At 37.9% G+C, this 22763-nt stretch overlaps 1 protein-coding gene across 1 annotated transcript in view; it reads right to left on the reverse strand.

Moving 5' to 3' along the window:
* The window catches only part of ABCA13 (ATP binding cassette subfamily A member 13), a 165614-nt gene that overhangs the window by 46375 nt on the left and 96476 nt on the right, over positions 1-22763 (reverse strand). Inside the window, 12 exon segments of the mRNA XM_049830140.1 lie at positions 1659-1755; positions 6189-6293; positions 6296-6381; positions 6975-7029; positions 12953-13132; positions 16670-16691; positions 17392-17505; positions 20001-20073; positions 20714-20744; positions 20747-20799; positions 21752-21878; positions 21881-21997. Of these exon segments, the coding sequence (XP_049686097.1) occupies positions 1659-1755; positions 6189-6293; positions 6296-6381; positions 6975-7029; positions 12953-13132; positions 16670-16691; positions 17392-17505; positions 20001-20073; positions 20714-20744; positions 20747-20799; positions 21752-21878; positions 21881-21997 (1060 nt within the window).

The following is a 22763-nucleotide window of genomic DNA, read 5'->3' on the forward strand; positions in this document are numbered from 1 at the left end:
TGATCCTGGCATCATGAGCTCTAGAATATTACATACTAGCCTGGCCACTCATGACCAGGAAATGATGAGCTCAAACTGAAGTTACAGAGAAAAATTATAAATAGAATTATCCAGGGAATGGGAAGGCCTTTTTACAAGAGAGGACTTGGGTTGTTTGGGCTTGCAAAAGATGTTTGATGAGGGAGAATTACAAAGTATGGTTCCAAATAAACTTAGGCTGGAATTTCAAAGAATACATCCAGGTATGGAGATACTGAAACAGTTTTCAAAAAAAAAAAAAAAAAAAAAAAAAAAAAGGAGTTGCTGGAGTCACGAAACCCTGAAAACAGTTTCAAGATTAAATACAATAAGGTTTTTTTTAAAGTGTTTATCCGAGACTCTTCCTGGAATGGAACATGTCCCGATCTTGCAGAAGGTCCTTTCTACTTTCCTTCCCTATGATTCTCTCATGGAGCAGCTGTATTTCATTATCTAAACATCTGTCTTGTAAGATATGCATTCCCCCATACAAAGACAGCTACATTTAGTTGCTTGAGGCAAGGAAGAAACTTCTTCTCAGAATGCTTATCCTGTAACTATTATCTTCAGCATTTCTCACATCACCTGGGACTACACATAGGAAGAGTTAAAGGAGAATAGACAGACCATTAGTTTGATTGAGCCCCGGGCTCAACAGCCCGATTTCTAGAGAGAAATCAATCCTCTGTTTAACCAGTTATTTAAACTTTTTATAACTGGTTTTTTTTTTCACATGAAACTAAGCAAGAGGGTGATATGGGAGGACTCTCCTCCCTCACAGTACTATTTGGAGACACTGGAGACTCGCTCTCTACAACTACCTGAAATGAGGTTGTAGTGAGGTGGGTGCTGGTCTCTTCTGTCAGGTGGCTGGAGATGGGACGAGAGAAAATGGCCTCAAGTTGTGGCAGGGGAGGTTTAGATTGGATATTAAGAAAAATTTCTTTACTGAAAGAGTTGTCAGGTATTGGAAAAGGCTGCCCAGGGAAGTGGTTGAGTCACCATCCCTGGAGGTATTAAAAAAGCTTGTAGACAAGGCACTTCAGGACATCGTTTAGTGGGCATGGTTGACTGTTGGACTCGATGATCTTAAAGGTCTTTTCCAGTCTGAATGATTCTATGATTCTATAAATCTCCAACCAGCCCAGTACTCCACATCAGACAGACTTTTCATTGGAGATATAAATTCCTGGAGCTATGTAAAATTATAGAATTACAGAAAATGGGTAGAAGTGTAATAAAAGACAACCACTTCTTACCTTCTTGATGATATTCTGCACAGCTAAGCACTGAAATTCTGACCTATGTTATTATTCCTTCATTTTGTGGAAGATAACATATAATCAATTTCTAACAGCAAATGATTGTTATACAGGCTGAGTATTTTCTGAGGCATTTCCAGTCCTTTTTTTTTTCTTCTCTTTGTTTTTTTCTTGTAGTGTGTGAGCAAACCTCCCTCCACCTTTCATGTGAAACTTTCAAACTCATGTTTCAGACTGTTTTCTCACTATCTTTTGCTGAATCATAATCATTTCCAAAGAGAAAAAATCATGCATCCAACAGCAGGTGCAAACCAAGTCTAAAGATTTCTGTTTGCTTCTTACAAGCTTAATCCCATAGTAGCATTTCCAATCACATACCCAAAGAATATCAGCAGGAGTGTAGTGACTGCCAAGTTCTTTCAGAAAGTGAAGGCTGATAGGTGGAGGCCACTAATAACACCAACACACAAGGTGACTGAACCATGTAAAATAGCTAGAAACAGAAGAAAAAAGGCACTTAGGTGAGTATCTCTTACTGGTCTTACTTAATTAGCATAGAATGACTCTACAAATTAACTTTTCCATATTTGAAATAAAATTACACTGTAAATTAGGAAGAATTAGGCAGAAGAGCTCCAAGATTTCATACTCCACACTTGCTCTTACACATACACACATGAAACAGCCCAACAAAATAAAATCTGACTACAGAATATTCCCCTTAATTCCATTTCTATTGACCTTTCCAATACATCCATTTAACAAGCTAACTCTTCCAGATAATGAGTCCATATGGGACTGTTGCTCCAAAACATCAAATTATACTGTGAATACAGAATCTTGGATTCAGAAAAAGCAGTTTCACTGACTGGTGCTTTAGTCATAGGAGAGTAGTAAGGATACAATTTTACAAGAGACTTTAATGAAGGACCACGTGTGGTGATGAAGCAAATGACAACTTTTAACGGGAACAGACATAATATTTAGAAGAGTTACAGCCATTAGGCAATAGGGAAAGCAGTTTCTCTGTTTAGTTTTTTTGACATAATGGTAACCAAATACTTAAGCAGAGGAAGATGTCATTGGTACAGGGGATTCATATCCACGTATTCAACAGAGATAGGTTCTGCTTGCATCTAGCAATGGCAAGATGTGAAAATCTGTGGTTAGTTCCATTCTCAGTGTCTGCCTGCTCTGTGCATTGAAACTGAGCTCATTAGGGCAGTGACTGCCTCCATTTCTGCTTATATAATATTTAACCTTATCCTAATATACCTGAGATTCTGAGATGCAACTCCAATAGAGGAAACAAATCAAGCTCTAGCTAAACATTCAGTGTAGAAGAACGACATCCTTACCATTAAAATTGGACTTTCATATTAAAGTACACTGCAAACCTGTTCAAAATTAAACCAGAGGGCATCACTTCTTTGCCAGTGGGAAGGCAGAAATTTTTCTAAGAGAAGGGCAATGGAATGAAATTTAGAGAGACGTAATGTTCTCATCTTGTTTACAGTGTACCTAATTCAGTGCCATATACAAATATCATACCATACCACTCTACAGATTTAGGTTTCAGTTATCCTAGAGCTGTTTAAAAAACATGGTAGAGAAGCCACAAAACATCTGAGTCCAAGTAAGTTTCAACAGACCTGGGACTTTTTTCTAGAAAAAAATAAGTAACTTTAAACATTGAATTCTACTAGAAATCTTACCTGAAATCATGGTGTGTTATAGAAGTTGGGCATGCACAAATAAAATAACCTTAATTTTGCCCCTCTAGTGACACAAGCTTAATCTGAACAAAACATCTCTATTTGTCACGAAATTTTCTTAGCACTTACATATTTTCCATTTGTTGAACATAGTAAAGAATACCATTCACATGTATAAATATGATAAGAAGAGCCTGATTCTCATGACAGCAATTTCTTAAATCAAATACTTCTGCAGGTCTAGTAAAGATTATGCTACCAATAATACAGGACACAGCCTGTAATACTTAAAACATGTAGAGGGATTTCAAATTCGACAGTTCATATATTCATGCATTCAGTGTCCCTAAATGATCTGCAGCACAATTAACATTTAAAGCAGTGTCTGTTCTTTCCCAGATCATGATTGGTCATGCAGTACTGTGCTGAATCTGGGAGAACATTTTGAAAGGAAAAGATTGGCAGAAAATAATGAGGAGTTGACTTTGCTGCACAAGGAGAAACTGAATAGTGAAGGACTGAGTTTTTAACCAAGCCCTCTTATCTGACACAGCAGAAAATGGAATACAAAGATTGACTGGCCAAGTAAAGAACATTTGGAGAAATGTGCTCTTACTCCAAGCTTGTTCAGGTGTGAAAATCCTGATTTCAAGCATGGATGGGTGAAGCTCTAATGTTTCAGATTTAGAATAGTCTGAATAAGAACACAGTGTTCCAAAAAATCTCTGTTCCTGACCAGGTTAGTTCATGTGTGTGTTGCCTATGCTGGATCCCAGTCCTTCCTTCCATGACCTAATGTGTTAAGCAAGGTGCAGAAAATTTATGTCCCTTCTCTGGGGCCAGGAATTTTTGCATACTTTTTTTTTTTTTTTTGGGGGGGGGGGGGGAGGTGTTTGTTGAATAATCCAGGTGACTTTTTTTTTTAATCTTTTATACTTTTGAATAACCCAGGCAACTCCAGTTGTTTAGTGTTGCCTCTGAAACCCGTCTCCCAACCCAAAACACCTTCTCTGACAAGTAAGCTATCAACAAACAGCACCATAGTTCTTTAAAAACAGTAATTCTATCCCCTTCCCAGAAGCAGATGACCTAATGTCAAACTCCTGCCAAACACTCAACTAATACTATAGCAAGCCTCATCACAAGTGAGCTATGAAAAAGCCTTTCCGTAAAGGACGTACACATATGCCTTATATATATACACACAGATATATATACACATATATAATGGAGCCATGTTTAATTTTAGTTTTTAAAGAGTCACCTGCTGCCGTGGTTTCAGCCCAGCCGGTAACAAAGCACCACAAAGCCGCTCGCTCGCTCCCCCCACGCCCTCCCCCGGCCACGGTGGGATGAGGAGAAAATATAAAGAAACGCTCGTGGGTCGAGATAAGGACTGGGAAGGATCACTCCCCAATTATGGTCACGGGCAAAAGACAGGCTCAACTTGGGGAAAAAACAAAATCAATTTAATTTATTGCTGATCAAATAAAACCAAGGATAATGGGAAGTAAAACCGAACCTTGGAACACCTTCCCCCACGCCTTCCCTCCCTCCCTCCCTTCTTCCCGCCTCAACTCCGCTTCCGGTTCTCTCCACCTCCTCCCGCCGGCGGCACAGGGGAACAGGGGACGGGGGCTGGGGTCCGCCCGCCATACCTGGGCTCTGCCGCTCCGTCCTCCTCAGCCGGAGGAGGACTCCGCACTCTTCCCAGAGACAGTCCTCCATGAACTTCTCTAACACGAGTCCTTTCCACGAGCTGCAGTTCCTCACAAACTTCCCCGGCGTGGGTCCCTTAAGCGGGCCGGTCTTCAGTCACAGACTGCCTCAGCGTGGGCTTTACCACAGAGTCACGGCCATCTTGGGGGGCAACTGCTCCCCTCCGTGGGCTGGGGGGTGACAGCCTGCCGTCTCACCACAGGCTACAGGGGCATCCTCTCCTCTGGTGCACTTCCTCCCCCTCCTCCTGCACTGACCTCGGTATCCGCAGAGAGGTTCCTCTCACATTCCAATCCCCCGACTCACTGCAGGTTTGCCTTCTAAAATCTGCACTCCCAGAGGCGCTACCGCCGTCACTGATTGGGTCAGCCTGGGCCAGAGGTAGGTCTGACTTGGAGCCGGGGAAGCTTCTAGAAGCTTCTCGCAGGAGCCACCCTGCGGCCCCCTCCCCCGCTACAAAAAAAAAAAACAAAACAACCACACCACAGAAATCCATAATACCTTTAAAAAAGATATTTGAAGATAATTTGTGGAATTCATACTTAAATGGAATCCAGCAAGCTCCATTACACAGCCCATGAAAACTCAGTGACTGGGGTCTAACAGTGACTTGAGAAAATTAATTCTATTTCACCGCCTTTGCTTATTGGCCTGAACAGAAATCAGCTTCTCCAACTTGAAGAAGGTAAGCAAAAATTCCTATTTCATTTAACTATGTTGGCCTAAATCTGACCTGCCAAAATCAGGTCTCAGTGGCATTCCTGCCTTTACATTTGATTAAAAGGGTAAGATTTAGGGAAAAATAATAACCTCTGTGGTATTTTCAAAAGAAGGGAAGATTTTCAGATTTGTTAATGAACTGCATGCAGACAATACTATTTGTAATGCTAACAGTGGTAGAAATTACTTTGTGTGAGAAAAATAAACGTTCAGGACAGAAATTTCACCCATTTCTGATCTAGGTCATTCTGTGTATGTGAATTAATAATATTTTCTACTGTCTATCTTCCCAGAAATGAAAGGTACCAGTTATGAGTATCTCTCATATTACCCACCAACAGACAAATAATTATGCCTTTAAAGTAGCTGATTAGTATCTTCAGGCTTCTCCAATAATCTGAAAGATTTTGCCAGTAGCAACTTAAAGCACTGAAAGTCCTGCTATGAACTGCTGTGTAGAAGATTCTGTCTAGATTGACTAGCCAGCTTCCTTTTACTTGTAAAATAGTGTACATACCTAAAACTAGCATATGCTTTACCTTACAAGTAACTTCGGAGAACCTAGAGCATAATCGCTGCCTTAAAGAATTTTATCCGACACTATTAAAGTAGGAATGGTGTCCCAATGCTTGTTAACATGACAGCCAAGAGCTGTTGCTCTGCATAATTCAAATCTTATTCATGTGTCTTGTGACTGTATCTCCTCTTGCTTATTTATGACAAGCAAGTTAAAAATGTATACCTGAACGCATGCTGCCCCACATGATACATACCATATCACAGCAGAAGTTAGCAAGCCAGTAAGTTTTGTAACCCTGGCCTGTGATGTGCTGCAAGCGTTTTGCGCCAGATACTCTTTCACTACAGCACCTCCAGTGGATGCAGTAAGGATAGAGAAACCCAGCATGATACACAGTGCTACCCCACACTGACAAACATTCTCCATTCTAGGGTACAAAGCAAAATGACATAATGAAAACATAATGGGGAAAAAAAACCTCACCAAACGCAACCATTTGCAAAGCCAACTTCTTACCAAAACAACACTAGACATTAGGACCTTAATCCTGTTTGCAAACACCATGTTTGTATCCTGTCAGCATCTAATTAGAGAACAGGAGTATAATGTAAGTTACGAAACTATAAGCAAGTTACAGAACACAGTGTGTGTTTAAACTCTGAATAGTAAAGTGAAGCTTTTGCAAATATTTCATCCCTACATAAGATTAAAATTTAAAAACTTGACAATCATGTGAAGCAGTTGACCTGTTTGAAAAAGTCATGACCTGTTCACAAACACTCTGTAAAGAGCAGTCACCATAAATTCAGTATTTTTCTCTATGAAATAACGCAACTATATCTGATATAAACAGTAGACTTGACATATAAACACCAGACCAGAGAAAATGCTTCACTCTGTGGAATTGACTTGCATCCATCAAGTCACAACATCTATTGCATGCAATGTATATGCTCATTGAATTAATAGTTTCAATTGTCTGCTCATCGCAACTGTTGTATATTTTAAGAGTTTGCTCACATTTTGTCCTCATCCAGCAAGGCTCCTCCATATGCTTGGCTGTAGAGTGTGATCCCTGTGAAAAGAAGAATAAAATATGAAATGGTAAGTGCTACATCAGGACTTCAAGTTCTCCAGTACACTGTTGACCTGTTATTACACAAGATAAATGAAAAGGCTAAATACTTAATAAGCAACAGAAGGAGGTCAACCACCAAGCTGCCAAACCAAATACTGTCTCCTGTTGAGTGATTTCCAGAGTCTGGATCCACCAAAATCTAGTGAAAAAACATAAGTAATAGCTGCTTTTCTGCATTCTGAACTGCAGAAATGGGTTCAACAGTGTTGTATATTGCTGCAGGATCTACATCACAGAAGAGATCGAATACAAAACCTAAAGTAGAATTTGTTCATATACCTAATTTTCTGGAGTAGGGCAAGTTGTTATTGAAATTTATTTACTTGGTATTTTATCATTGCTAAAAACATTTTTAGATTGCTGATGTTTTGCAGAGAAAAACTGTTCAGCTAAATTGACAAAAAAAAGGCACACCTCAGATAGAAACTGTAGAGCTTTAAATTAAGAAGGTACCCAGTGTGGGAGACCAAGAAAAATCCTGAGTAGACAATGCATTCTTAGGCTTATTTTGGTTCTTGGCGCAACCAGCCTGTAACAATCTAGCAAACTGAACTTCAGAATTGGAAGGTAGTTTATCAACAAAACCTGTGGCTTTTTGCTTTTTTTCTTTTCAGGGAAAACAATAAAAATGTGACGGGGGGTGGGGGGTGGGGGGGTGGGGGGGGAGTGCAAAACTTTGCCAGTGCAAAAGTTGCTGTCCTGCTGGTCTAGGTGCTGTTCCTGACTTATTTCTGCATGTGTACCCAACAGGTGTGCCAGCTGTAACATAATACCAGTGAGATCAAACCAGCACTGTCTGATTAGAGTATCTAAATAAATCCATGCTGGTCCCAATTTAAAAACAAACAAAAAAACAACCACCAAAAACCATCCTAACAGCAGTTATAATCTTCCCAGTATCTTTGGCAAAGAAATAAATTTTTGATAGCCTTAGATGGGCTTTGCAGGATGCCACACTTGATCATATTTTTGTTAGGGTCCAGCTGTATAAAGATGAAAATTGTCTTTGTTCCAGTGCAGTCTGACAGAGTATATCTATACATTTATTTTTGCCCCTTTAATTTTTCATTCTTCATCTTCAAGCAAAACTATAGTGTTTGTATAAAATGAGACATTGCTATTTACTGAAAATTACGACATATTTCATGGAGAATTTCACAGGCAGCGCCCTCATTAATGATAAATATTTTACTTTCTCCCCCACTAACCAGACATAGTTAAGAAGGTTCCTACTAAATGCCATTTCACAGTTTCCTTTGAAAAAAGGTTTAACATTACAATTTGCAAAGCAATCAGGAGACTATACAGTCACTTTCCACCAAAACTCAGCTGAAAATGGGTCTCTTGATCCCTTCAGCTCTTTTGAAGAACTGAATCTGAAGTAAATGAGGACGCTGTGTGAATGCTTACAATGAGCCCTAGCATGAAAGGTTTTTTAAAAAAATCAATGACTTCAATAGAAGTCTTGAAATGGAACAGCTGCATTGCACAAGGCCTTTCTATAATGATACATTTCTGTTCTTTGAGTAACCACGTAAGAAATTTTTTTGACCACTGTACTTTATAGACATAATTATAGATGACTACCACTCCTTTTTTTCTTCATATAGCCTTATCTTAAGAAGTAGGTAATAGTCCTTCCCCTGTATTCCAGCATGATAAACACATTCTCAACTGTATACAATTAGGCATGAAAAATAACAGTTTTACTTGATCAGAATTTCTGTCTTAAGCGTAAGAAAAAATGTTGCCTTTTAGTTTTTTGTTCCTCTTACTTCATTATTCCATTTTTTATTTGCTCACAATTACATTATCTAATGGTAGGAATGCAGCATTTCAGAAAGATTTAAAAACATAACAAACATTGTTCACATAATCTTGAAGACCAGCCAGAGCTGAAGAGTTTTGACGAAGACCCAGTACATCTTACCTTCTCCGTTGAATTAGTCTTTCTCACTTTTTTAAAAATTAACATGTTCATTTTCATTATCTGTCACTGAATTTATAACTCACTAGAAAACAACATCTATTTGGCTCCCTTTCCAGTGAGACAGATGAGTTAAGATTTTTTCCACAATAGAAATGCAGACTTACATGATTATGAAGCTAGAGGTGGCTATCTACATGGTAAAGAAGATGAGCTATTTTCATACAGGAAGTATTCCTGAACTGCTATTTCAAAGTGGACATCTGATCCATTAACTGTGATAAACTGACAAAAATCAATCTGGCTAACTTCTGTTGCTTTATTAAATGCACCTCCAGCTGGCACACCCATTTTCTTCAACAACCATACGACTCTTTACATGAAAATTACAAGATGCAAGTTGTAACTTTCCAAGCATCCTCACAGAGAAGCTTACTGATAATCGCATATGGGAGGGAAAAAGAGAAATCTCTCCACTTGCAAAGAAAGGATTTGAAGATCAGATTACACAGTAATAAAAAGGAAGTATTTTTGATCACCAAATAACTATCATTCCCTGCTCCTGCATGCTCAGGACGATGAAGAGTCAGTAACTTGGACTGACACAAGAAAAACAGTCATCACTGTTTTTCTGTTTTTTAAACAGACACAAATCACTTGGGATATAAATCAGTGCAAGGTAGCATATGTCCTCTGTATTCTTGGGTACAACTTCTTCCTTCAAACTCTCATAAAAAAATCCTAAGTCTATATTCCCTGTTTCCATTTGACTGAAGAAAAGACACTAGACAAAGGTATTTACCCTCCTTCTCAGCTCCTTATCACTAAAACCTATCACAAACTGGGACCAGGACTACTGGTCTCCTATGAAAGTTACTAGGTGTGTCCCTGTGAGCAAAGCAGGTAGAACTAGGCACACCATTTGTAATGACTCTTCCCTCCTCCAGAGAACTTTGGAGAAATCCAGTGGGGTTCATGCTCAAGAAATACCTACAGGATATAACCAGTAAGTGAAAGGGTTCCTCAGTATTTATATGAGCATTTAAATAAGCTGTTGACCAATTTCAAGGTTGTTTCAATATCATAGTAGTTGCTACTCTGTTTACATCCATGGTTACGTTCTACCCTATTGAAATAAGTCTCCTGCAGTAAAGCAAGATTTATTTTTTATGAAGAAAGGAAAGACTGTGTCCTCACACTCTCTTTTCAAGGGTCAAAATATTTTTATGTCACTTAAAAGTAATACAGAAGCACTGGTTCTGTTCGTAGGAAAAGTTGTCCTGGGAAAAAAACTACGACACTAATGTAAGTCAGAATTACAAAGCTGCATTTCTGCAACATCCTAACAAGCTTCCTTGCAGCAATTTCCAATAATATTTTAGCACTGACTTTGCATATAAACAGAGTTTGCATGAGGAAAAAAAATCAGAAAGAATAGATTTCAGTGTTGAAATACAGTATGTAGTCTTCTGACATAATTTACAGGACTGCGTATAACCATTTTAATAAAAAAACATATAAATAGTTCTTCTCCATCAGAGCAGTATCCTTAAATCAGAGATAGAAGTCAAAGTGTCCCTTGTAGCATTGGAAAACTGTTGAGTTTTTTTAAAAAAATAAAGTGTACATATGTATTTGTCTGTACACATATACACACACATATATGCATGTGTACACATGCAGATACACATATGTGTACACACACGTATACATACAGATAGACAGGTAGATAACTTGACTTCTCTTTTTAGGATTTCTGACAGGTCCCTCTGTGTTATGTCTCAAGAGCATGATCAACCATCTTTATTGCACCTCTCCAATAGACATAGTCATAAATAAACTGCTTTCTAGTTCATAAACTCTGCTTCTACAGAGACATAGCCAACATATTTTGCCAGAAGATTATATAATGAGCCCATATTTGTATAGATGACAGTCCAAGACTTCAAATATTTATTAAGCACTGTTCTGCTCGTTGTGTTTCTATGCCATGGAACAACAAAAATATAAAATTTCCACAATCCTTGGGACAACTATAATTTGCTTCAACTGTAATCTGGATGGTAAGTCCCCAGGTTTTTTGTTGGGGTTTTTTGTTGTTGGTGGTGGTTGTTTTGGGGGTTTTTGTGGGTTTTTTTTCTGGTGGTTTTTTTGTTTGTCTTTTTTTGGTTTGGGTTGGAAAGGACTTTAGAGACCATCTAGTTCCACCCCCCCTGCCATGGGCAGGGACACCTTCCACTAGACCAGGTTGCTCAAAGCCCCATCCAACCTGGCCTTGAACACAGCCAGGGATGGGGCATCCACAACTTCTCTAGGAAACCTGTGCCAGTGCCTCACTACCCTCACAGTGAAGAACTTCTTCCTGACATCCAATCTAAATCTACCCTCTTTCAGTTTAAAGCCATTACCCCTTGTCCTATCATGACATGCCCTTGTAAAAAGTCCCTCTCCAGCTTTCCTGTAGGCCCCTTTAGGTACTGGAAGGCTGCTGTAAGGTCTCCCCGGAGCCTTCTCTTCTCCAGGCTGAAGAACCCCAACTCTCTCAGCCTGTCATCACAGGAGAGGTGCTCCAGCCCTCTGATCATCTTCATGGCCCTCTTCTGGACTTGCAACAGGTCCATGTCCTTCTTATGTTGGGAGCCCCAGAGCTGAACGCAGTACTCGGTGACAGTACTCTGACAGATATGACAGTAAGGTTACTTAAATGTTTAAGTTCCAGAATGGGATATCTAATGCTACAGAAAACAAGGTAGCATCAGTACTATTCATTAAGTGCAGGGAAACTTCATTAAAAATTGATTTATATTAAAAATTCTCATTAAAATACCTGATTTAATTTAATTCAAACTTTCTGCAGAAATACATTAGCTTTGATTTGTTCTCATAATTCATTTAGAAAAATAAAACCCCAGCCATCTTGAAAGCAAGCAATTACTCTTTTTTCATTGACATTCTGGAAACTTTTCTTAATGAATTTCTATTTTCAGTGACTCAGGATTCCTTCCCCCTTTTCACTGATTTTCATTTTCTTTCTTCCTTCTTCATTATAAACACACTGAAAATCATTTCAATACCATTACAGACAACCATCCTACTTTTCAAAAACTCTTAAAAATTGGTCATAAGCTATTTTTAAATTTTTCTGAACCAAACTAATTCCTCTTTAGCAGAACCTTGAGAGTGAAAGGAACTGGAATGAACAGAAGTTAGCCTGAACTATCAAGCCCAGATTTCAAACTAGATTTCAATATCCTAAAAGTTCACCTGTGTTAACAGCTGATTCTTTGGCTGCAGTCATTTTTTAAAAACTCAGTTTGTAGAATTTTTATTTTAACTAGTTCTTATACAGTTCAGTGATATCTTAATCAGAGAATTCAGATGTCAAATATACTACTCTCTCTTTTGTTATTTACAAATAGTAAGATACACCAGCCGCTCCTGTTCCTTGAGTAACAGGATGCTGTGGAACATCATGTTGCAGCATGAATTTACAGGATACTCTGAGTTTACCCTGGATATTTACGTAAGGAGATAAAGTGACAAGTCATAAATTCACACTCTGTTGTGCATTAAACATCCCACTTAAGCAAGCCCTAGCACTGGTTTCACAGGAAGTAACATCCCAAGTGTAACGAACCAATTTACAATTATTCCACAAGAACGTCCTCTGTAAGAAAGTCATACGGCATAGTGAGCTGCAAATTCAAATTTTACCTTAATGTATAATACATTCTTCACACAAACAAACCTTCTGTTTAATTAAAAGTTCCACTTCCCAATCCTCCCAAACAATGTGTGACTGTGCAATCCTACTTTATACTATGAAAAATTTTTATATTTAAAATCTATTTACTGTCTATCTTACTGTCTATGAGTCTATTTAAAAACTACTTTTCAAAAGATGTGTAAAAAGACTTAAAGAAGGACTATTACCCTACTGTCTTCAATCCATATTAGGTGGCAAATTCAGCCACAGAATTAAGTTACTGAGTTCATGTAAGTAGGATGGCAGCAAATGGAAAACGTTTTGACTGTACTACACCTGGAAGAGAGATTGGAAATTGTGAATCAAAAATGAGTTGAATCTGAACACTGATCTTAAAGCTCCCATACCTTGAAGAATTGCATAAAGATATCTAATTCTCCTGTTACGACTCCTGTTTCTACAGGAAGATGAACTAGGCAGAACAAAATCAGTTAATTTGTACAGGTCTTTCAACAGCATGCATCAGTATGTTTTCTACTGTTGGAGCTGTACACCTATGTTAATTATTAAATTGAGATTCTCTGATTAAATGGAACACTGTGTCCCCTCCTTTACACACATTTGGTCAAACAAATAGAGGAAAAACAATGCAAAAATAACATTTTCCAATTTAATTGAAAACACAAAAAGATGAGTAAAACCAGTGTTGCAAGTGGAGAACATTACTGAAATTCCAAAAAGACTTATCTAAATAATACCTGTAAGTGATACACAGCATAAAATGTCTAGGAACAGAATATCCTAGAAAGTGTGGAAAGAAAGAATCAAGGAGGCACTATTTAAAAGGTGAGTATGAAACTATTCCATGAAGGACAAAGTTGTGTTTTCACCTTCACCAAGCAATTATCTGTGGTTTGTTAACCATGAAGGAAATTAATATGGGCAAACTTTAAGGCAGACAAGGCAAGACAGTCTCTCTGAGGAGCACAGGGAAGCAATTCTGCTGTAACATACAATTTATCCTCAATCATGCAGAATCACCCCAACTTTATAAATATACTCAAAATTCACACTTCCATGTACTAGAATCATTGCTGGGAGTCTGATATGTCCCAAAACCAAATATACTAAGGTTTAAGTTTTGCTTTGCCTTTGGAAATTGATTCTATTTCGGTGCCTCATTACTGTTAATCATAGTGCCTTTGAACCCACATTATCCATACTGAAAATTCAGTCAAATTATTATATATGTTCGTTTTTAAGTTTCAGTGACAGGCTTAAAATCTTTGATTACTATCCATTCCTCACTCCACAGCAACCTTTCATGTCCCCTTTTTGTTTATACAGTTGGAAAACTCTTAACCTTTCCCTATTTGCTATCAGCTGTTTGCTAATCTGCATATTGTACATCTGGGGTTGATGCTAGGCAATTCTCACTTTATGTATGGATTCTGAAGCATACTGCAAAGTGCACAGTTTTTCATATAGGTCTTTCTTGCCCTAACATGCTTATTCTAGGATTTCAGTTTTCTCAGATCCTTTCTAAAATTACCGTCTATACAGTTACATTTTGGAAACTTCCCTAAAGATTCTTTCCTCATGATTCTGATGCTGTTCTCATCTAGTACTCTTCCATACATATGTGCCTCTTCTTGATACTGGTGTAAACTTCCAGATATTTTTTATTTATTTACTTGCAGATAATCCTGGGTTATTCTTTCTTGTAGTATCCAGTTAAATCCTTACTTGGACACTACTTCCAGACTTTGACTGGGTTTTTTTCCTGCCGCATTCTTCCCTACATTTCCCAGTGCAGGTTGTCTAATCTTCAGTTCTTTTTCCCTCTCTTAATGATTTATTTTCTTCTCATTTATTTTCCTGACTACCTACTTGTTTGGATCTCCACATTGTACTCTGTTGTGAGGTAAGGTTTACAACACTAACTGTCCATTCAATTTCCTCCCATCTATCCTATATGATGCTTTCAAATACCACTCTGAGCTCCACTGTCATTTCTCCTATGCCTCTCACTCTTGAATCTCCTTTGCCATAAGCTCTGTTAGTCATTATTTTAAAAATGAGCAGCTTTGGTCTACCACTGCTCTTGCTTGCATTAGCTTTCATATTTTCTACTCTTCTTCATGGGGTCTTCACAACTGCTTGAAATCTCAACAGCATCTTATGTCCCCACGTTTAAAGAAAAGAAAAAAGAACAAATCCCAAACTCTTTTCCCCTTTGCAAACTCATGCAACTCCTCTGTTCTGCTCCAGTTCAATTCCCACAAATTACTACACAAACTAGATCTCCCATTCTTCAATCAACAAAAGAGAGTTCTTTCAAGAAATTAAGTGAAATAGAACTTAAGTGTCCTGAGGAAAACTGCAGATCTTTGCACTGCTGGGTCTCCTGTGCAAATAGCAACCAGAGTGAAGAAACATGAACAAGTGATCATGGGTAGCCAGTCTTTTTCACACCCCCCCCCACATATTTCTTATTCCGTCTTTTTTTTAAAAAGATTTGTGCTGAATAGAAAGTTACACATACATAATGAAACACCACTGCAATTGTGTTCGTTGTATTAAAAAAAAGGCAATTAAGAAAACAAGAAAGCAAAATTCTGATGACATCCTCAGAAGGTCTGAATTGTTCCCTTAGAAATACAATAATGTGACCAATATTTAAATGAAAATACAAAACCCACAACAGAACATTGTGTATGACAATACATTTCAATATCCCACACATTAATTAGAATTCTTCTTTCAAGCTGCATTATGTAACTGAATGAAACCACCAGGAAATAACCAAATTGAAGCTGGATATTTAATTGCTTATAATCTGGCAAAAGAGGCATTTGAGGTTGTTCATCAGAAGATACATAAGCTCTTTTTGTAAAGTCTTGTGGCTTATTCTAAATTGATTGCCAAGGTAAAATGCAAAAAAGGAAAAATATTAGTTCCAGCTGAAATATCTCTCGTATTTATTGTGTGCCACACAGGTAATTATTTACAGAAGGCAGGTAAGAGATCAGCAATGGAAAAATATATAGATTAAGATTATTTTTATTTTCATTATTTTCTATTCATAATTGATAAAATACCTTCTCAAGGAAGAACATGGCCCCTTCACCACACTAGGTATCTGTTCCGTAAAGATGTGTTTTCCATTATTCCATACCATTTTTACCTGCCATTAATATTCTAGAATAATGCTAGACTGACATTTTGACTAACCTATGGACTATCAAGAAAAAAGGATGAGGAGGGGCAGAGAAATCCCTAAGCATTTCTGGACCAGATTTATGATGGGAAGGCAGAGAGAAGAGGATTAGACTGGAGAGATGTAACTTCTTCTGGACAGCTATACTATTACTGTAAAGCCTCAAATCCCAACCTTTGAGATTGGAAAAACACACACTTCAGAATGCCACATAAACAGTACAAATTGCCTTTCAGGACTACTTAAAATTACCACATGTTCTTGCTAGATTTAATTATGTTATAAACAACAGCAATTACGAAATCATTATGGAAAATTTTTTTCCCACGTTATCAAAGGAAACCAAAGAATATACAGTCAGGAAAACAAAAAATTTGAGGAGGTGGTGTGCTTTTGCCACGTAGCAGTGATCGTCAATAAATGTCAATAATCAATGGGTTTAATCAGCCACATTTGTCACATGGTATTCTCTCTTGTGCATGCACACATACACGTTCTCAGTGTGCATGCGTATACCATGTATGTGGTATATACAGCATGATATAAGTAAAATAGGTATTGATTAGGTATTTTTAATTTGAACAGGAAAAAATGTTGGATTTTTGAGTGGAGGAGAGCAACATATAAAGATTCAGAAATTTTCTAAAATGAAATGAATTGTATAGTAAGTCTCTTCAAATGCAAATTTCTCATTTTCTTTCATACAAGGCTATGTAAATGGTACATTCACTGTTGCATGAACCAGCCTGAAAGGTCAAAGTAAAAGTCTCATCATTAATTACTGAAAGGTTAATCCAATAATTTGACATTGCATCAGCTGAAAGCCACTTCCAGGAGGTGTTTTAGATAACATACTGCCCTTTATAAATCTACTCCACTATTTTCTTTGGGTCTGAAATATGAAGCTTACTCACTAACAGTATAACTATAATTTATGCCTGTGCTGATGGCAGATGGAGCTCTGTGCCAAAGACATTTTAAAAAAGGGACCCTGATAACAACCACAGTGCAGGCATGTCAAAATAAGAGTCTAAAATGATTGAAGATACATAGGACAAAAGCAGCAATTAGAAAAACACATCTTACTGCAGTCCTCTAGGACTTCAAGTTCCTAATGAAGGATTGATGGAACTGGAGTTCAAAGCTGTAAGAAGCATATGCATATAAATTTTCTTTCTCTGAGATGCTGAAATAACTGTGTGGCAAGAAGAGCCAGGGTATGCCTGGAGGCAATTATACAACTGCTGGAGGAAACTCTGAGAAGTAACCATGGACGGTGTTCCATGTTACCTTAGCCTGACTCCACGCCTTGATAACAACCAACAGATAAAGGCAACTACCCCTTATATTCTCAGTGATGTAGGTCTGTGCTTTGGATCAGGAAGGACTGTGGGTTTTTTATAAACAAAGGGTAAACAAAAGTTAGATATTTTAAGGTTCCCTTGCTTTGTTGGAAAACGTCACTAAATATTCTTCCTCAAGGAACCCTGAAAAATTATACAAAATAAGTCCTTTCATATTCTTCACTTAGGAAGCAGAGGTATTGAAAGTTAGACACATCTGAAAATCAGTATACATATATCCTGGTTTCAGCTCATTTAGAGTTAATTGTCTTCCTCGTAGCTGGTACAGCATTATGTTTTGAGTTTGGTATAAGAGGAATGTTGATAACACACTGATGTGTTCAGTTGTTCCTAAGTAGTGTTTATACCAAGTCAAGGATTTTTCAGCTTCTGATGCCCAGCCAGCAAGAAGGCTGGAGGGGCACAAGGAGTTGGGAGGGGACACAGCCAGGACAGCTGACCCAAACTGGTGAATGGGGTATTCCGTACCATGTGACATCATGTCTAGTTATATATATATATATGTGCAGTGCTTAGTTGCTGGCTGAGGTTAAACCAACAACATAAAATAAGTAAAGCACTCTTAAAAATCAGTGGCACTACATTTAGCCATATTTTTTAATTTTTACGTAGATTTTACAGCACTGCTTTTCAACTGGATTTGCCTTTCTCAGCTTTGATAACTTTTCAATAAATTATGTACAGTTTTATGTTGATAGAGCATGTCAAATAATTGTCACCTACATATTAGAACCACCTGTGATTTCTCTTGCTACCCTGTCAGTCAGTTTTGTTTTGAAAACATCAAAACTTGTATATAAATTTAGAAAGGTTTACAACAATGAAAAAGGCAAGACTGCTATTAACTTGTTGTGGCTGAGAAGAAACACAAAAAAGGCACCAGATGAGCATAAGATGAAAACAAAATTCTAATTAATGCAATATGCTTCTAAAAATTTCATTGACTGCAGAGAATAATAAAGGAAAATGTTTTGTAATGATTCTGTGGGATATTCTCACAACCAAGTAAAAGGAGACAGATAGTATGATCAGATATCTCAGAAGCCTTATAAAGTACATTATGTATATCAACTGAAAAATTTTAATGCTTATTTGACATCACAACCCTACAAAAATTAAAATTCACTGTCAGAGATTATGATTTTCCATAGCTCACAGGTACAGGTTCTGCCTCCACTGCCAAGTGACTTCTCTCATTTGAGTTTTCATGGTTAATTGGGCCTCTCCCTGGCTAAGTTCCCATTCACATTTTATTTAAGCTTCTCGTATTTCAAGTATACACCTCACTAGTATTAGAGGCAAATTTATTCCCAGCACAGTAAAAAATTAGTTTCTTCCTTCCACTTTTCCCAAAACTGCATTGCTATATTTCAGATGCAACTCTTACTCTAAATATTTCTGTCTTTACGAAGGAGCAAACTTATTTGATGGAATGGTCCCATCCAGGGAAGTATATTTATCACTTCAGACACAGTTTCACATTCTTGTTTATTACCCAACCTCATAGCAAGTCAGCAGCAAAACTCACTAGTCAAGGTCAGAAATTCATTATCTTTTTCAAAATCCTTTCTTTCCTTGAAGACTGTTTTATTTTCAAATACGCAATCCAAATCAAAATCAAACACTGACAATTAAATCTCATTCACATACAGATTCCATGGTAGCTTCTATCAGCTAGGATCGCCTGCCCTGCCCTTTTGAAAGTAGGTAGTCTTCCAGATACTATGGAAATGTAATGTTTTAACCTTGTTTTATGTTAGGGTTTTTTATAAGCAAAGTCCTAAGTGACCAGCAGGTCGAGGGAGGTGATTCTGCCCCTCTACTCTGCTCTTGTGAGACCCCACCTGGAGTGCTGCGTTCAGCTCTGGGGCTCCCAACATAAGAAGGACATGGACCTGTTGCAAGTCCAGAAGAGGGCCATGAAGATGATCAGAGGGCTGGAGCACCTCTCCTGTGATGACAGGCTGAGAGAGTTGGGGTTCTTCAGCCTGGAGAAGAGAAGGCTCCGGGGAGACCTTACAGCAGCCTTCCAGTACCTAAAGGGGCCTACAGGAAAGCTGGAGAGGGACTTTTTACAAGGGCATGTCATGATAGGACAAGGGGTAATGGCTTTAAACTGAAAGAGGGTAGATTTAGATTGGATGTCAGGAAGAAGTTCTTCACTGTGAGGGTGGTGAGGCACTGGCACAGGTTTCCCAGAGAGGTTATGGATGCCCCATCCCTGGCTGTGTTCAAGGCTAGGCTGGATGGGGCTTTGAGCAACCAGGTCTAGTGGAAGGTGTCCCTGCCCATGGCAGGGGGGGTGGAACTAGATGGTCTCTAAAGTCCTTTCCAACCCCAAACTGTTCTATGATTCCATAACACATTTAAAGCAAAGATGCATCTACTGAGAATAGTTCAGCCATCTCTGATTCCTGTTATTTCAGATCAATCTATAGCCATTTCTAGTGCATACACACACACACATATATACAAATCAAAATTGTGCAAGCCCTTACCTGAACACTTCAGAACATGTAGCCCAAACATTAGATGAAACAGAAGGAAATCTCAAATCATAACAAAGCCAGTGCTCTGAGGGCTTATTTCTTCATCCCTTTCTCTAGCCATTTAAAAAGAAGAGTCAAGGTATTAGATGTAATATACACACACATAATTTTTACATACATAAGTAAATACAAAATGACATACTGCTCGTTCAGCTACACATCTGCATGAATCCTGGGGTGATGTAGATTCCATCTGCCAACATGAATGATTTTTTCTAATGGGAATAAATATAACAATAAGAACAACCATTAAATGAAAGGAATATATTACTTAACAGTAATTAATTAAACTAATATATTATGTAACAGAGGAAATCCACAGGGTAATGAGTAGATCTGGCATCTTGAACACCTTTTTAGCATTTTATCACAGTGGCAGCTGTGTCTAAAGCTATAGCAATTTTACTCATTTGTATCAAAGTAGGTTCACTAAAAATATTTATATAATAAAGCAGCAAATGAGCTACATAAGTTGTGTTTGTAGCAATAAGATAAGAAAAGCATGCTTACCACTCTGCATTCCTAAATTTGGAAATCTGGAATGCTTCCTAACAAATATTGTAATTACTATCTAACCATCATTCGTATGGACACAGGACTCGATCAAAATCCTCCTGAAATTCATCAGAAAGCTGTCACTGACTTCTAAGGCATTAAGATCAGACCTTTGACAATGAAGCCTACTTATCCAGCCTACCTGGATGCCAGCTCCTTCATCATAACAGTTCTGTCGTTAACCATATACTGCCAAGAAAAGCTTAAGATAGTCCACATTACACAGAAAAAGGATACTGAATTTACAATATTTACAGTTTACAATTAAGGAAGTAGCTACATTTGAATATTCACAATTACCCTTGTTTTGAGTGCATGCATGTGTGGTCGCAGAGAAATATCTCAGTAGAATCTGAGAAAGGTTTCCTAGGTTATCATCTTCAGTGCTGTTCAAAGTGGGCCACAGGGTTTGGGGGGGGGGGGTGGTGGGGGGAGCAGGGAGCAGAAAAAGAAACACAAACATGTTAATATGTCTAGTGCTGTAAACTTTCAGGCTCAGGATCCTACATGTTTACCAAGAAACTAAAGAACTATAAAATCCATGCATAGGAAACATACCAAAACAGCAAAATGATCTCATTTTAAAAAATACATGCGAACATGTAGAGAAAATTCAATACAATTATGGCTAAACAAATCTCAACATCTCCCCATGGCCATCTTTCTCTTTGTAAACATGCATTCCTGGCAGTTATCATGGTTTAAGTGTTTTTATGTTTCATTTATAAATTCAAACAGCATCATATTATGTTTATGAAGATATCTGGATATTTGTCCAGTAGAGAAAGTGATCTGTATGATATGCACTCAATACAGAGTAGTTCAGAGCTGAGCTATAGATACTGTGCATTAAAAATAAATACATAGATAGATAAATCTAGTTGCTTTCAAAGCTGAACATAGAGAAAGTAGAGGTTGAGTGAGAAGGGCACCAGCATTTGTTAATTCTGCATGACACTTTCAAACCTGAGAATTATTTTGAGAAAACGGCTTCAGACCTAAGCAATTAGATAAAATGAAGCATACAAAGGCTTGTTTAAATACACTTGTGCATTTACATATAAATGGCCGTGGCTGGTATTGAAATAAGTTACGCAGTTCAAACTGCTCCAGAGTCTTTCCCCTTTCCTCCAGAAAATTCTTTGCACAATGCTTTTCTAATTTTACCTCTCCCTCATAATAATCTATTAAAATGTACTAAACATCTGAAAAATAAACAGCTATTATAAAAAGTAACTTCTTATTCTTCCTAAAATACAAATAGTTTTTAAAATATGAGAACTCAAGGGTAAAAGTCCCAGAACCCTGGCTATTGATGATGATGGATAAGCCCTTTACCTAAAGAAAGATTCTGCATTATCATAAAGTCTTGGTGTCAGCTTGAGAGAAGGATAATCAGTAGCCAACAGCTTCACACTAAACAAGGCCATTGCCCATGCAACAAAGAGGACAGGCAGCAGCACTTTGACAGACTTCCTCTCCAGTCTCACCTAGCATGGTAAAACCTCTTCATCAGAAGGGTAACAATCTGTGCAAGAACAAGACAGTCTCCACGCATACTTGAGGTCCCCATAAGTAAGATATCTGAGTGAGACAAAAGAAAGCAAACCTCTTGACAAACAAGGAAAATCAAATCATACCTTCATGTGCTGCATTTTCAAATACAGAACATAATAGACTTTTTCATAGAAAAAACAAACCTACATAAACCTACAGTATTCTCCTGGATGGAAGGGAAGAGTATAACACTCCCCCCTGACTATAACTAATTAACTCTTCCTATAAGGGGAAAACAGATATTCAGCTAACACATTATCTCTATAGCTCCCCATACACAGGTAAAGGAGTACTGAATACCTGTTTTCCCATGGTCCTTGCACTGGTGCAACCATTCCTTGTGCATTGCCACCTTTGCTCCTGGACAAATTACTATGACAAACATGGCCTGTATTAGCACTAAGGTCTTGATCCACCTTGACTGAAATCACCAACTTTTCCAAAGGATTTCAATGGGACATCTTCACAGTATGTAACAGAACATCATAGATGCTAGAGACATGGATTCTCATAAAAGCATTCCCTTCATTTCTCTGCTCATATGGGACTGACAAAATTTTCTAATGTGTTAGTCAATGCAGTTTTCATAATCCCAGCTCATGAGCTGTCCCTCACATTCCCATGGGAGTGTCTACAGTTTATGAACATTTCAACAATCAGTCATTTTCCTGATAGACTCTCCCTTAATTGTTCTTTGTTAGACTCTTATAAATCACACCAATCACTTTGCCTCCATTTTAGAACCTAATGCCTTCAAGGTATGTGCAGGCTATTACTAGCTTCTCTTACTTGT

The sequence above is a fragment of the Accipiter gentilis genome, chromosome 27 (genome assembly GCF_929443795.1).
Source record: "Accipiter gentilis chromosome 27, bAccGen1.1, whole genome shotgun sequence".
In the NCBI taxonomy this organism is placed as follows: Eukaryota; Metazoa; Chordata; class Aves; order Accipitriformes; family Accipitridae; genus Astur; species Astur gentilis.